Genomic DNA, 13,609 nt, shown 5'->3' with positions numbered 1-13,609 from the left:
AAAACACCGAAGCTTTCAGAGGCATCTTCTTTATCAACAGTAAAGCTTAACATGCTTAAACAGCAGGTTAAGCATGTTCACAGCAAGTTTCCACAGGAGCATGGACAGTACCCTCCATATGCGCACTGAAACCAGAAATGGCTCGAGAGCATGCCAGGTGGAACTGTTCATCCCGTCCAAGAACCACAGCTTCGAAGAGGGGGTGAATGCAGACTCCCTTCTCTATTAATATTGTTACATTTGGAGGAGCAAATTCGCAAGCTCTCGAGCCACTTGAGGTCCCAAAATCTGTGTGACTGATCAACGATAACAGCTTCATCATGAGAGATTTGATGGTTTTCCTCCCAAAAATGTTCCACTATGGTGGAACATTTTTGGGAGGAGAAAAAAACACACACACACACACACACACACACACACACACACACACACACACACACACACACACACACAATATAGTAAAAGCCCAATAAGTACTATAGAGATGCTGAACATGTATATGAACACAACAGTATGCAGCTTGCAGTAGGCCATAAGGCCAAAATAGCTTATAAAAAAACTAAAATAGCCCATACTGGCCATACCATGGAAATAAACATATAATTAGTAATAAAATATAAAATAATGATGATTATGTAGTTAACTACTGGTGTAGGGATACACTGAAAGGGACTTTTTCAAGGGCTAACCCTCTCAATATATCCTACCAATAATTAACAGAGCTATCTGTTTCTGATTGCCATCTGCCTGTTTAACAGTGTCCAAATCTTAAACTTAATTATGTTACAATTTAGTAGCAAACAGGCAAGATAACATCTTAGAGTAAGGTATAACGTAAACCTAGATAACACAATATGAAGCACTGTATTAGGAATCTGTTAACTTAGTATAGTATTATCGATTAATCAAAAATATTTATTAATCTTATTAAATCCCATTGTTAATTAAACTGTATTTAAACGGAAATTAATTATGACCCAGACTAGAGCTGCAAAGCAAAGATCACAGACTAGCGAGAGTGCTGTAACTCAGAGGAGAAACAAAGGGGAAGGGGCATTCTCCAACGCATCATAGTCTCAAAAAATGTAATGTTTGATGAACTTTGTAAAACAGGACATGGACCTAGCCAAGGAGGATGTCTTTGTGTGTGGTAGATGCAAGTGTCAAGAAATTAGGCACCAACTCAGCGTTCTGATGGGAGTCTATGAGAGCTTGAGGTGTAGGGTAAATGCCCACGAAGAAATTAATGAGGGCCCATCAAACTCTCAGCTGCCCAGCTCAACAGCAGAGCTGACTCCTGTGCATCAGACAACACAGAGGAAATCTCCAAGGCAGAATGCACTGGTCCCAAAGGAACTAGTTAATGTCGGTGACTCTATTGTCAGGGAGACGGGAAATATACTATGCAAGAAGGATAGGTGGAACAGGACTAGGGTATGTCTGCCAGGGTCAAAAGTTGATGACATTGTAGAGAATAATTATCTTTTAAGGGCAGGGCACAAAAGGTGATATTACTGTACACACTGGAACTAATGACATTAAGAGTAAGAAATCTGCAGATTTATTCTAGTACAAGTCAATGTTGAAAAAAAGTCGTGAGTTAGGGTTGAATGTGAAAGTGCCTGCAATTCTGCCCAGACATGATAGGAGGGAGTATATGTTGAGTCTTGTTAATCAATTCAGCACTGGCGAGACTGTGGAAGGCTCATCGGGTAGAATTTCTTTCAGCCTGGTCTGTGCTTGTTGACAGGAAGGACTGCTTCTACAGGGATGGGGTAGACTTAAATAGAAAGGGTGCAAGAATATTTGCTGATGCTATCGAGGCAGTGTTAGGGGGATCAGAAAACTGCTAGCTTGGGGGGATACACAGAATAAAAGGTTAACAGAGGCTGCAGGCAGAGGCAAAAGTGATTCTTGCACTGCTTCTATTGGAATGAGCAGCAGCATAGAAAGGAATGCAATGGAGATTTCCAGGAGTGTTGGGAGTCAGTGGAACAAATAAATACATGGGCTGTGTTAGGGTAACTAAAGAGTAGAAACAAATATGTATACTTGCATGTACACTAATGCTAGGAGTATAGAATAATAAATTTGATGAATTTGAAGTGCTAGTCAAGACATCAAAGGCAGATATTGTTGGGATATCACAGACATGGTGTCACACAGATATAAGCAGTGCAGAATTTGGGGAGTACAATGTGTACAAATGTGTACATATTGTACACATTGTGTACAACTACAATGTGTACATAGACAGGACAGGAAGGGAGGAGGGGTTATGCTGTTAGTTAATAAACACACAAAATCTAAGGAAGTACATCCAATTGATGTTGGTGGACAATGCAATGTTGAGTCTTTTGGTGTAACATAAGCACTGGGAAAGGAAAAATGAGAGCAGGTGTGTGTTATAGGCCTAATGAATCGGATGAGTATGATCAACAATTGTGCAGAGAAATAGAGTGGGCCAGTAAATCAGAATGTCTTATAATACGGGATTTTAACTTTCCAGATACTGACTGGAACTTGTAAGTTGGTCATTCGCACACTAGCAAGACTTTTTTGGATTAACTGGATGAGTGTTTTCTACAGCAGTATGTTTGAGAGGCAACCAGAGAGAGAGTAATACTCTTGATCTGATTATCAGCAGTGATCATTCATGCATTAAGAATTTGCAGATAAAGAAACCACTGGATGAAAATGATCACAATGTACTGATATGGGAATTACTCAAAGATGTAACTACCATCAGCTAAAGAGGAAGGGCTTTTGCATAAAGGTGACTACAGGGATCTCAGACAGTTTTTAAATTCTGTATACTGGGATCAACTGATGATGTTACCAACACTGAATTCGATGTGGGAAGCCTTCAGGGACTTAAAATTGGAGGCTACTAGACTTTTCATTCCAACTAAGAAATACTGTTCAAGGTTCAGGCTTAAATGGATGTTAGACGGATTAATGAGGTCATGGCAGAGAAGAAAAATATATGGGATGCATATAAATTATCAGGTAACACAGAAGCCTATGGCAGATATAAGCTTTCCTGTAATCAAGTCACAAAGGAGGTTAGGCAGGCAAAGACAGATGAGAAATCTTTGGCAAAGGATGCAAAGAAAAACAGCAAAGAGTTCTTTACTTATGTAAACTCTAGCAGGAAAGGGATGAATCAGATTGGACCACTTATCAGAGATGGGTTGACTATTGATGATCATGCTCAGGTAGCTGATAAACTGAATGAGTATTTTGCATCTACATTCACAGAGGAGGAGTTATTCGATGAGGAGGGGGGATGCCAGAAGTTTATCAAACTCTAACAGGGTGCTAAGTGATTTTGTAATAACTGAGAGCAAAGTGGAGGAGAAATTACTGAAGTTAAACATAAAAGGAAGGCACCTGGGGTGGATGGGATCTATCCAGTTATATTAAAGGAGGCAGCAAGGAAGTAAGCAAACCCTTAGCCATAATGAGAGCTTCCTTGGACTCAGGGGAGGTCCCCATGGACTGGAGGTGTGCAAATGTATAACCAATTCACAAAAGGGGTTCAAAAGGTGACAAGTAACTATAGATCTGTTTTTTTAACTTGTGTTCCAGAGAAAATAATGGAGTCACTGGTTAAAGAAGCACTGCAGGATCATCTAGACAAGGCTGCAGTAATAGTTAAGACACAGCATGGGTTTGTTAAAGGGAGGTCTTGTCTGACCAATTTGATTGGATACAACAATGTGGTCACAGAGGAACTGGATGTCAAAAATAATTTTGATATCATATACTTGGATTTCAGGAAAGCTTTTGATACTGTTGCACATGGAAGACTGCTGTACAAATTGGAGAGGTATGACATTAAGGGTAAATTGCTACAATGGATAAAGGGATGGCTGAGTGGGATACGACAGAGTGGTAATCAATGGATACTGCTCTTCATGGACAAATGTTATTAGTGGAGTCCTTCAGGGTTCAGTGTTGGGTCCATTATTGTTTTCTGTATTTATAAATAATATTGATGATGGTATATCAAGCTTAATGTCCAAGTTTGCAGACAATACAAAGGTTGGCAGGGTTGTTAAGGACACTATTGATGCTATGCTGCTGCTGCCACAGGATCTGGAATGGTTGAGCAGATGGGCTGAGAGATGGAAAATGAAGTTTAACATTGTAAAATGTAAAGTACTACATATGGGAAACAGCAACCCCAGAGCAACGTATCAACTCTGTGGTACTACACTGACAGTGTAGTACCACAGAGTTTTATGATAATCACCTGCTATCAGTTCCTGCACTGTTATATCTTTGATAATTTAGAGGGAATTGTTATGTAATTTTTTTTTTTTTTTTTTTGGCTGATGCTGCCTAAGCTCATACACTTGCTTTCTTGCATCACATGCCACTATTACTACTACTACTACACCTGGATCCTTAGTGAGGACCAAGTCAAGGATATTTGGACTCTGTGATAGATGATCTGACATGCCGAAATAAGCCATTGAGGTAGCTCAAAAAAAACTAAACTTACTTACTTGGTGCACTGTTTGACACAAATTATAAATCAATAACGGGCAAGTTAAAGAAACTTGCAATGGGACATTCAAGTTGCTTAAAGAGATTTTTATTGTATTCCAAAAAACACAATCACATTAGACCTGTAATATACCCTGACAGTCAACTTTACATTATCACCAAACAACTTGCATTTACCGATTCTGACTGCTTTCAATTTACTTCAATCAATTTTTTTTTTTCAATCTGTCCATAACCTACATCCCTTTTCTCCTGAACAACATTACAATCATAATGAAATATCTCATCCACAACCTCAACAATGGCACCACTTCACTGCAGACAGCTTTAATTCATTATTTTGTCTACCATGGAATTACCATATAAACAGACTAAATTTTTAATTTTTACTAACGTTTTATAGCTGCTTTAGCAAGTTGTGTGTTGTTTACCATGAATGTTTTATACTGAGTCTCTCGCAAATGCTCTTGAAGAAGGTACAGGTACCCTAAAGCATTTAGGACATAAGCCTCAAGCTATGGGAGAGTCTAGACTATGTATAAATATAGTGCAAGTGCATCAGAAATACATAGCTATATCTGAATAAATCAGAATATTAGTAAAACGGAATCGTTTTAAGTTATATCTCATATTGTGAATACCTTCACAACGAGTTGCCATGATATTGCACTACTTCAAATAAGTAATGCTTCACCTAAGGAGAAGACTAATGTTACTTATTCTCAGATGGATACCAGAGTTTTAGAGTCTAAATACATGATACACCACCAGGCATCTCTCATATTGTGGAGTTATATTTCATAACTGTTTTGCCATCACTGCATCACTCGGGCACCTATCCACCTACCGAAGAAGGGTCAAATAGCCCTGAAACGGTGCCGTCTGGGTGGTGGTATCCATCTGAGAATAAGTAACATTAGTCTTCTCCTTAGGTGAAGCGTTACTTATTCGAAGTAGTACAATATCATGGCAACTCGTGAAGGTATTCACAATATGAGATATAACTTAAAACGATGCCGTTTTACTAATATTCTGATTTATTCAGATATAGCTATGTATTTCTGATGCAGTACAGGTACCTTAATGTGTGCCACTTATTAAGTTTCCAAAGGAGTCCCCTTTCACTCCTACCTCCTGTTAGCAGTTTCCCAGAAACTCTTCCATAACTTCAGCAAAGATCCTCACACCTCACTGTTGAAATTACTACTACTACCTTTATTAAATTAATTCTTATTTAATAGAGATGATATTCATTTCAGTACCATCTCTTTAAATTAAAAATATATGATCACAAAGTAATACCTGTCATCCCTTATCTACAATGCAATTCAATACCCCTTCTGTTAGTCTAATGGCTGCACAGCAAACTAGGCACAATATACAGTTTCAGCAAAATTATCATACAGTTTCTACAATTCATACACAAAACACAAAGTGGTTTCAGAAACATGCTGTTGCCATTTTTGTTTGTGGGTTTCTTGGTGCACTGACTACTTGAATCATATTGCACCAATTCTATTATCTGCAATATTTTATTATAGTGTATACACAGGTATAATGTATAGATTTAGGGATCAAAATCGGAGGACTGAAGATAAATGACCTTATGCAGATGGTACTGTACTAATTTGTAATTCTAAGGATCATCTTAAAGAAACTCTGAGGAGAGTATGTGAAGCAAGTAAGAAAAAAGGATTGTTTCTGAATGTGTGTAAAACTAAAATTATGGTAATTGTCTTGATTCCAGTAAGGTGAAGGTTAATGGGCAAGAATAAATAAAAATAGTGACTGCTCAAACGATGTAAAGAGATAATAGGCAATTACTAAAACGTTGGTCGCTGATCTGATAAAATTATGGAGAGATCATGATCTGCCCCTAAAGACGAAACTGAGAATCATTGATTTGTTAATTTTTCCAGTTGCCACTTATGGATGTGAAGGATGGAATCTGAAAAGAGTTGACAGGAAGAAAATTGAGGCATTTGAAATGTGGCATTACAGGAGAATACTGCATATTTCTTACTTGGATCGAAGTACAAATTAGTGGGTATTGAATAAAATTGGCAGGCCTAAAATTCTTTTTCATAGCATCAACAAAAGAAGACTCAAGTTTTTTGGTCATATAGTAAGAAGGGAAAACTTTCTGTTGAAGAATATAATGGAATGAAAAACCGAGGGGAAGAGGTGCAGAGGAAGACCTGCAACTAGGTGGAAGGATGGGATCAGTGAACTGGGCATGACACTTTGCTTGTTTGTTATTTGGTTTTTAGGAGCATTAGAAACTAAGGCCATATTGCTCTGGGATATGCGGTGGTCATTCCCTAACCTTTCCGCATTCTCCGTATTTGGTGGTCATGGGCTCGAACCCCGGTCTAATCAAGAAGCGTGTGCTATGCACTGCTGCTCCTGCCCACCCGGCTACGGAGGCGCCATGACATTTTGCGATGCTGCTCGTATAGCACACAATCGATGCAGTTGGAGGAATTTGTTGATGGTCACAACAGCTCCTCAGGGAGCTATGTGACTGGAAGAAGAGAAGTATACACAGGGAGTCACTCTGCATGGCATAAATAATAATAATAAAATTATGTTATTAAAATTAAAAGGCACTTTATGGCACATACATATACAAATCTGTATAATTTGTTGGTATCAAATTTAGTAGTAGGCGAGCATTAAATTACAACAGGTTTTGATCAATGTCCTACACCAACATACTATTATGATTTGAGTTCACTCTGGGCTTTTGTTATAAAGTCTGAAGTAATGGGAAAGTAAACTAGCCTGAAAGCCAACTAAACTAAAAGTAACTAAGTTTACCAGATATAAAGCTATTGAAACATCAGAAGAGAAAAAAAAAAAGTTTTTTAATTGCTATATCTATCGACATTTTGAACATTTCTTATTTGCTCAATGTTAAATTTTTAATAAGAAAACAAAGACCAAGCTGCTCTTGAAAGAAAGGTGTAGCAAATGACAGCTGAGTGGGCAAAGAGTAGGAAATATTTTTTATAGCATGGGAGCATAATGACTCCAAAATGCCTGCCTAGAGTCAAGCAGCCATTTCGAGACTAATCCCAATTTCTGAATTAAGTATAGTTTCATGTCTAGTGACATGAAACTATAGGCAGGCTCATCTAACTTTTTTTTTTGTATGTTTATTTCTCAAAGATCCCCCCCCCCCTTTAATTCCACTTGAGCATACCAATGTTTGACCTTTTCCTAATGAATCGTAATATTTAGTACATGCAATTTAATTATTTTTAATAAAAATTCTAAATATAAACGTGTTGTATTTTTTACCATTTTCATAATATCAGAACTTTTAATTCTGTTAGGGAAAAAAAATAAATAACACAAACAAAATATAAACATGAAACTATTCGCCACCTCCATTTTGAAGTTCACCAAACCAATAAGCAAAAATTAAAACAATTGCATGCACAGGTAGAGCTACCTTTTGGCAATTTCACTTAACTTAGCATAAACAATTCCACAAAAAATGTTGCTCATTAATTGATGATTAATGAGCAATGTACTTTTCAGGTTAAAATATAAAATCCTTCACTACTACCACTAATAACAATAAATAGATAATCCATCTATACAAACAAAAATGATCATATGCTTGACACGTCAAAGTGTACTCACTTTGGATTGACCTCCTCAAGAGGAATATTAAGTCTTTGTGCAATGTCCTCCACAGTTTCATTACCTTCAGAAATAATACCTACTGCTTTGGCAATAGCTTTAGCTGTAATAGGATGGTCCCCAGTTACCATGATAACCTATAAACACAGATCCAACGAATTAAAATCAATAAATCAACAATCCAATGAATTAAAATCAATAAATCAACAATCCAATGAATTAAAATTAAAAACAACTGATAGATCAGCACTTATAAAAATTCCCTGAGTTTTCTACAAAAATGTCCAGAGCCTCCAAAATAAGCTTTGCAACCCTCGAACAATTCCTCATGTCCAACAATGCAGATGTAATTTGCCTATCAGAAACATGGCTCAAACCTAACCAAGAGTCAATAGCCTGTGCCCCTACCACTGCATTTTCACTGTTCTTCACAGCAATGTCTCATCCCAGAGGCAAGCGGCATTGCAATCTTCATTGGAGATCCAAACCTGAAATTTGGGCACACCACATATAGCAACTCTTTATTTTATGAAGCCATACCCATGACTGAAATTTAATACATGTTTAATCAATTTTGTAGAAAATTACTTTCCTCCAGTTACAGATATTGCAACAATCGATGATGTTGTTGGCTAGATAATGAGTAAGTTACACCCCACTGTTACTCACCTCTGCATCAATTTTAACCTTCCACTGCACCTGAGCCCTCTTCTACAGTGGCTAATGAACAATCTCTGCCCATTAAAATTTACAATTCCTAATGTGAAGCCAACTAAAGGCACTAATCACCTCGACCTGATTCTATGTTCAGGCATTTGCAGAGGCAACATTCCATGAGAAACTTCCTTCAAATCAGATCACGAGCCAATTGCATTACTTCTTTTACAGCCTATGTCTAGCTTCAATTGCCATAGTACTGTGGAGAGGAAAGTCACATTTTTCTCAAACCTTTATTGGTCCTAACAAGTGCCTTGAGGCATCACAGTGTATTCTATGGCACTGTGCTTAATAGTAATAGGGGCATGTGAAGCAAGAAAGCAAGGTAGCATGAGCAAAAAAAAAACTATTTCACACAACCGTTCCCTCTAAAAGTTTGTCCAGTTTCCTCTTGAATTTATTTAAGCTATCAACTTCCACAACAACAGATGGAAATTTGTTCCAGCAATTAACCACCCGCTGGCTAAAGGCAAATTTACGCACATCTATTCTACAACTGTCTTTCCTAGATTTGAATTTATGCTCCCTCAGGTTCGTAATCTGAGCAAGCTGAAGAATCCCATCAGAATTCAGCATGCTCAACCCATTCAAGGCCTTGTACACGAGTAAATGGGAAGGAAACTCGACATGGGGAACAAAATTTTTAAATCAACTAGATGACTGTTATTTGTATCAACATGTCAGGGAAAGTACTAGAGAAAAGAATATCCTAGACCTCATCATCACACATGAATCAGATGACATAACAGGGCTGACAGTAGAGGAACCAGTAGCAGGAAGTGATCACGGAGTTCTACGGTGGATGATGACGAGAGAGGTAGCAGAAGTAAAAGGCAAAGGAATGGGTTTTAATTTCAGAAAAGGAAATTACGATGCCTTAAGGTACTACATGGCCTCTATTAACTGGGTAGATATCACGCAGAGAATGAATACAATTGAACTGTGGTACGCTTTTAAAACATTAATCACAGATGCCTTGAATGCGTATATACCATTAAAAAAAATACTCCACGAGAAGGGTTCTGTGGATGAATAGCGAAGTTGCCGCATTACTTGAGCAGAAAAAGGTGGCATGGAAAGGTTACAGAGCAATAAAAAGTATGGAAGCCTATAACAGCTACAAGGTGATGTGTAAAAGAGCCACAGAAAAGGTTCGACAGGCAAAGGCAGTTTATGAGAAATCGCTAGCAAACAGAGCAAAGACGGGGGGGATAAAGAATTCTTCACATATATAAATGCCAAGAAGAGCAGGACAAACCAGATCGGACCTTTACGTAAGGGAAAGGGGATAGTAATAAATACACCAGCTGCCGTTGCAGATGAACTCAGTTATTTTGCATCGATATTTACAAATGAAAAGCCTTTTGTGGCAATGGGAAATTGTGGGAGCGAAGTTAAAAAATATGTAATTAATGATATTGAAATTTCGCAAGATTATTTCATGAAAAACACTTTCGAGCCTACGGACCAGTAAGGCTCCTGGAGTTGATGGAATATACCCTATAATCTTAAGAGAGGTGGCAAGCGAGTGCATTGAACCATTGAGGCTAATTATGCAAGCATCACTAGACTCTGGGGAGATTCCCTTGGATTGGAAAAGTGCAAATGTATCTCCCATACATAAGGGTGGCTCTAAAAGTGAAGTTGGAAATTATCGACCTGTCAGTCTGACTTCAGTAGTAGGGAAAATCATGGAGGCAATGATCAAGGGTGGAATTCAGGATCATTTGGATCGAACTGAAATTCTCAAGGATACTCAGCATGGTTTTGTAAGAGGAAAATCATGTTTAACAAATCTGGTTCGCTATTTCGAAAGGGTCACTCACGAGCTGGCTTTAGGGAATAATTTCGACATTGTTTATTTAGATTTCAGCAAAGCTTTTGACTCAGTCCCACATGAGCGGTTGCTTTATAAGCTGGAACAGGTTGGAATCACTGGGAAAATCCTTAGATGGATAGAAGGATGGCTTCAGGGCAGGAGGCAGAGCGTTGTGATAAATGGCTATTCCTCAGATTGGGTTGATGTAAGAAGTGGGGTTCCCCAAGGATCAGTATTAGGACCACTGTTGTTTTTAATTTTCATAAACGACATTGATGAAGGGATAGAGGGCGTGATGTCTAAATTTGCAGATGATGTTAAAATTGGTAGAGTAGTTAATGATCACTGTCAAGCTGAGCTTCTTCAGAGAGACCTAGATAGACTTCAGGAATGGTCAGAAAAATGGCAGCTATGCTTTAATCCAACAAAGTGTCAGGTATTATACCTGGGATACAGTAATCCCGTGAATAACTTATTCACTTAGTGGAGTTCAACTAAACCCAGTACTGGAGGAAAGGGACTTGGGTGTTACGATACGGTCAGACATGAAATTCTCTGAGCATTGTAAACAGGTTGCAAGGAAGGTCCATGGTGTCCTATCGATGATCTATCGAACTTTTGCAAGTAGAGATAGGGACGTGATAATCCCATTATATAAGGCTTATGTTAGACCACACTTGGAATACTGTGTTCAAGTATGGAGACCGCACCTAAAGAAAGACATCGAGCTTCTTGAAAGGGTGCAAAGAAGGGTAACTCGCCTGGTGAGATCTGCAAAAGGGCGTCCTTATGAAGAAAGACTTCGAATATGTGGGTTGCAGAGTTTGGAAACTAGACACCTTAGAGGAGATTTGATTGAGGTGTTTAAGGCTCTGAGAGGCATCAGTAAAATGAATGAGGACAAAATTTTCAAGATTATAAATGATGCTAGAACTAGGGGTCATAAATTCAAGTTACGGGGGGAAATGTTTAGATTGGACTGCAGGAAGTTTTATTTTAGCCAGCGAGTTATAAATTACTGGAATAAGTTGCCTTCATGGGTGGTAGAGGCCGACAGTTTGGGGAAATTCAAAGGTCATCCGGATAGTACTTTCGGGTAAGGGAAGCGCATAGGATGATAGGTTTAATTTCCTTTTTATTTATTTTTTATTTATTAATTATTATTATTTAGTTATTTATTTTATTTATTTATTTATTTTTATCATTGTTTTGTTTGGATTTTTTTTTTTTTTTGGCTGGTGCAGCATAAGCTTAGATTTAGATTTTATTGGCGCATTAGCATCTAAGACTATAATGTGCCAAGACCAGGTAATATATAAAAATTTATTCTCTCAGTGACCTAAGTAGTTAGGCCACCATGTCCAGATACATAATAAAAGAAATAACAATAACGTAAAAATTTTAAATACGAGTAAAAACCTTTATTGATTTAAAAAAGCTAAAAACAGCAGACACATTGTCATTGTCAGATAAAATCTGACTGAGTGTATACGGCTCAGTCAGATGGTTAAAAGCGGTAAAACGGATACTGCTAAAATCTGGACAGTCAATTAAAAGGTGTCTAATCGTTAAAATTGTGCCACAGGACACACACATAGGAGGGTCATCAGCCCTCAGCAGAAACGAATGAGTCAAATGACTGTGTCCTATGCGGGTCCGGGCAAGAACAACTTCCTCCTTACGATTCCTGCGCAGACTAGACTGCCACGGTTCAATTACAGGCTTTATACGATATAATTTATTCGCAGTCTGTCTATTCCACGAATCCTGCCATTGGGAATATATCTTTTGGTGTATTATTTGCCTGTAGTCTGTATAGGGGACTGACAGGCAGCGGTTATTATTGGGAATTGCTGATTTGGCTGCGGCGTCAGCCAAATCATTTCCCCTAATCCCAATGTGGCTGGGAATCCAGGAGAAGTGGATACATATTCACATCCACGGAGGAAGTGAATCTTCTGCTGGATACTAGACAGAACTGGATGAGGATTATATCTCACAGATATTAAAGCCTGTAACATGCTGAGAGAGTCGGAATATAAAATAACCGTTGGTATTGGCATTCACTAATGTGATCCAAGGCTAACTCTATAGCGTGCAGCTCTGCAGTAAATATGCTGCATTCAGAGGGAATCTGCTCCGATATAGAGCGGTCTGTAAAGACAGCAACAGATCCCACATATGATTCAGACTTCGAACCGTCTGTGTAGACTGGCATGAAGTCAGAATATTCAGTTCGGTGTGCTGAATAAAGCTGCAGGTAGACAGATGATGGAGTGTCCGACTTTCCCCAATTTCTAAGAGACAAGTCACATGTCGGGACATGAGCATGCCAGGGTGGAAAGGGTTGCTTTGGTGTTTGGGCAACCTTGTCTACCTTGATATTAAGTTTTTGAGGAGCCCTTGGAGACGAATACCAAAAGGACGATTGGCAGTCTTACGGGTATTGTATAAATTTTCCCATCATGGCTCAAAAACAAATGGCCATGTAGGATGGTCTGGCAGGGATTTCAGTTTTAAAGCGTACTTTAAGACAACTGCTTACGTCGAAGCGATAACGGTGGTTCGTTTGCTTCGACGTATAAGCTCTGGACAGGAGATGTGCGATATGCTCCAGTAGCAATACGTAGGGCCTGATGATGGACGGGGTCCAGCCATAGCAGGACACTGTCTCTTACTGAGGAATATACCTGGGACCCATAGTCTAGTTTGGATCGCACAAGTGCACGGTAAAGCCGAAGAAGGATACATCGGTCTGCTCTCCAAGATGTAGAGGAGAGCGAGCGGAGAATATTAAGCCCACGTGTGCACTTTGTGCGGAGTTGACGGATATGATCCAAAAAGGTCAGTTTTTTATCGAATAGGAGTCCCAAGAATTTTATGTTCGCTGCTACTGGAATAGCATAT

General features: G+C 38.6%; 1 protein-coding gene across 1 annotated transcript in view; it reads right to left on the bottom strand.

The window, feature by feature from the left end:
* Positions 1–13,609, bottom strand: part of LOC150080152 (sodium/potassium-transporting ATPase subunit alpha-like) — a 379,958-nt gene that overhangs the window by 114,625 nt on the left and 251,724 nt on the right. The window contains exon 13 of the mRNA XM_090380992.1: positions 8,167–8,303. Coding sequence (XP_090237118.1) covers positions 8,167–8,303 — 137 coding nt within the window. The remainder of the gene's footprint in view (positions 1–8,166; positions 8,304–13,609) is intronic.

This window comes from Mastigoproctus giganteus, chromosome 9, assembly GCF_048544385.1.
Source record: "Mastigoproctus giganteus isolate SK-2022 chromosome 9, ASM4854438v1, whole genome shotgun sequence".
Lineage (NCBI taxonomy): Eukaryota > Metazoa > Arthropoda > Arachnida > Uropygi > Thelyphonidae > Mastigoproctus > Mastigoproctus giganteus.
This window is presented reverse-complemented; position numbering and strand designations above follow the sequence as displayed.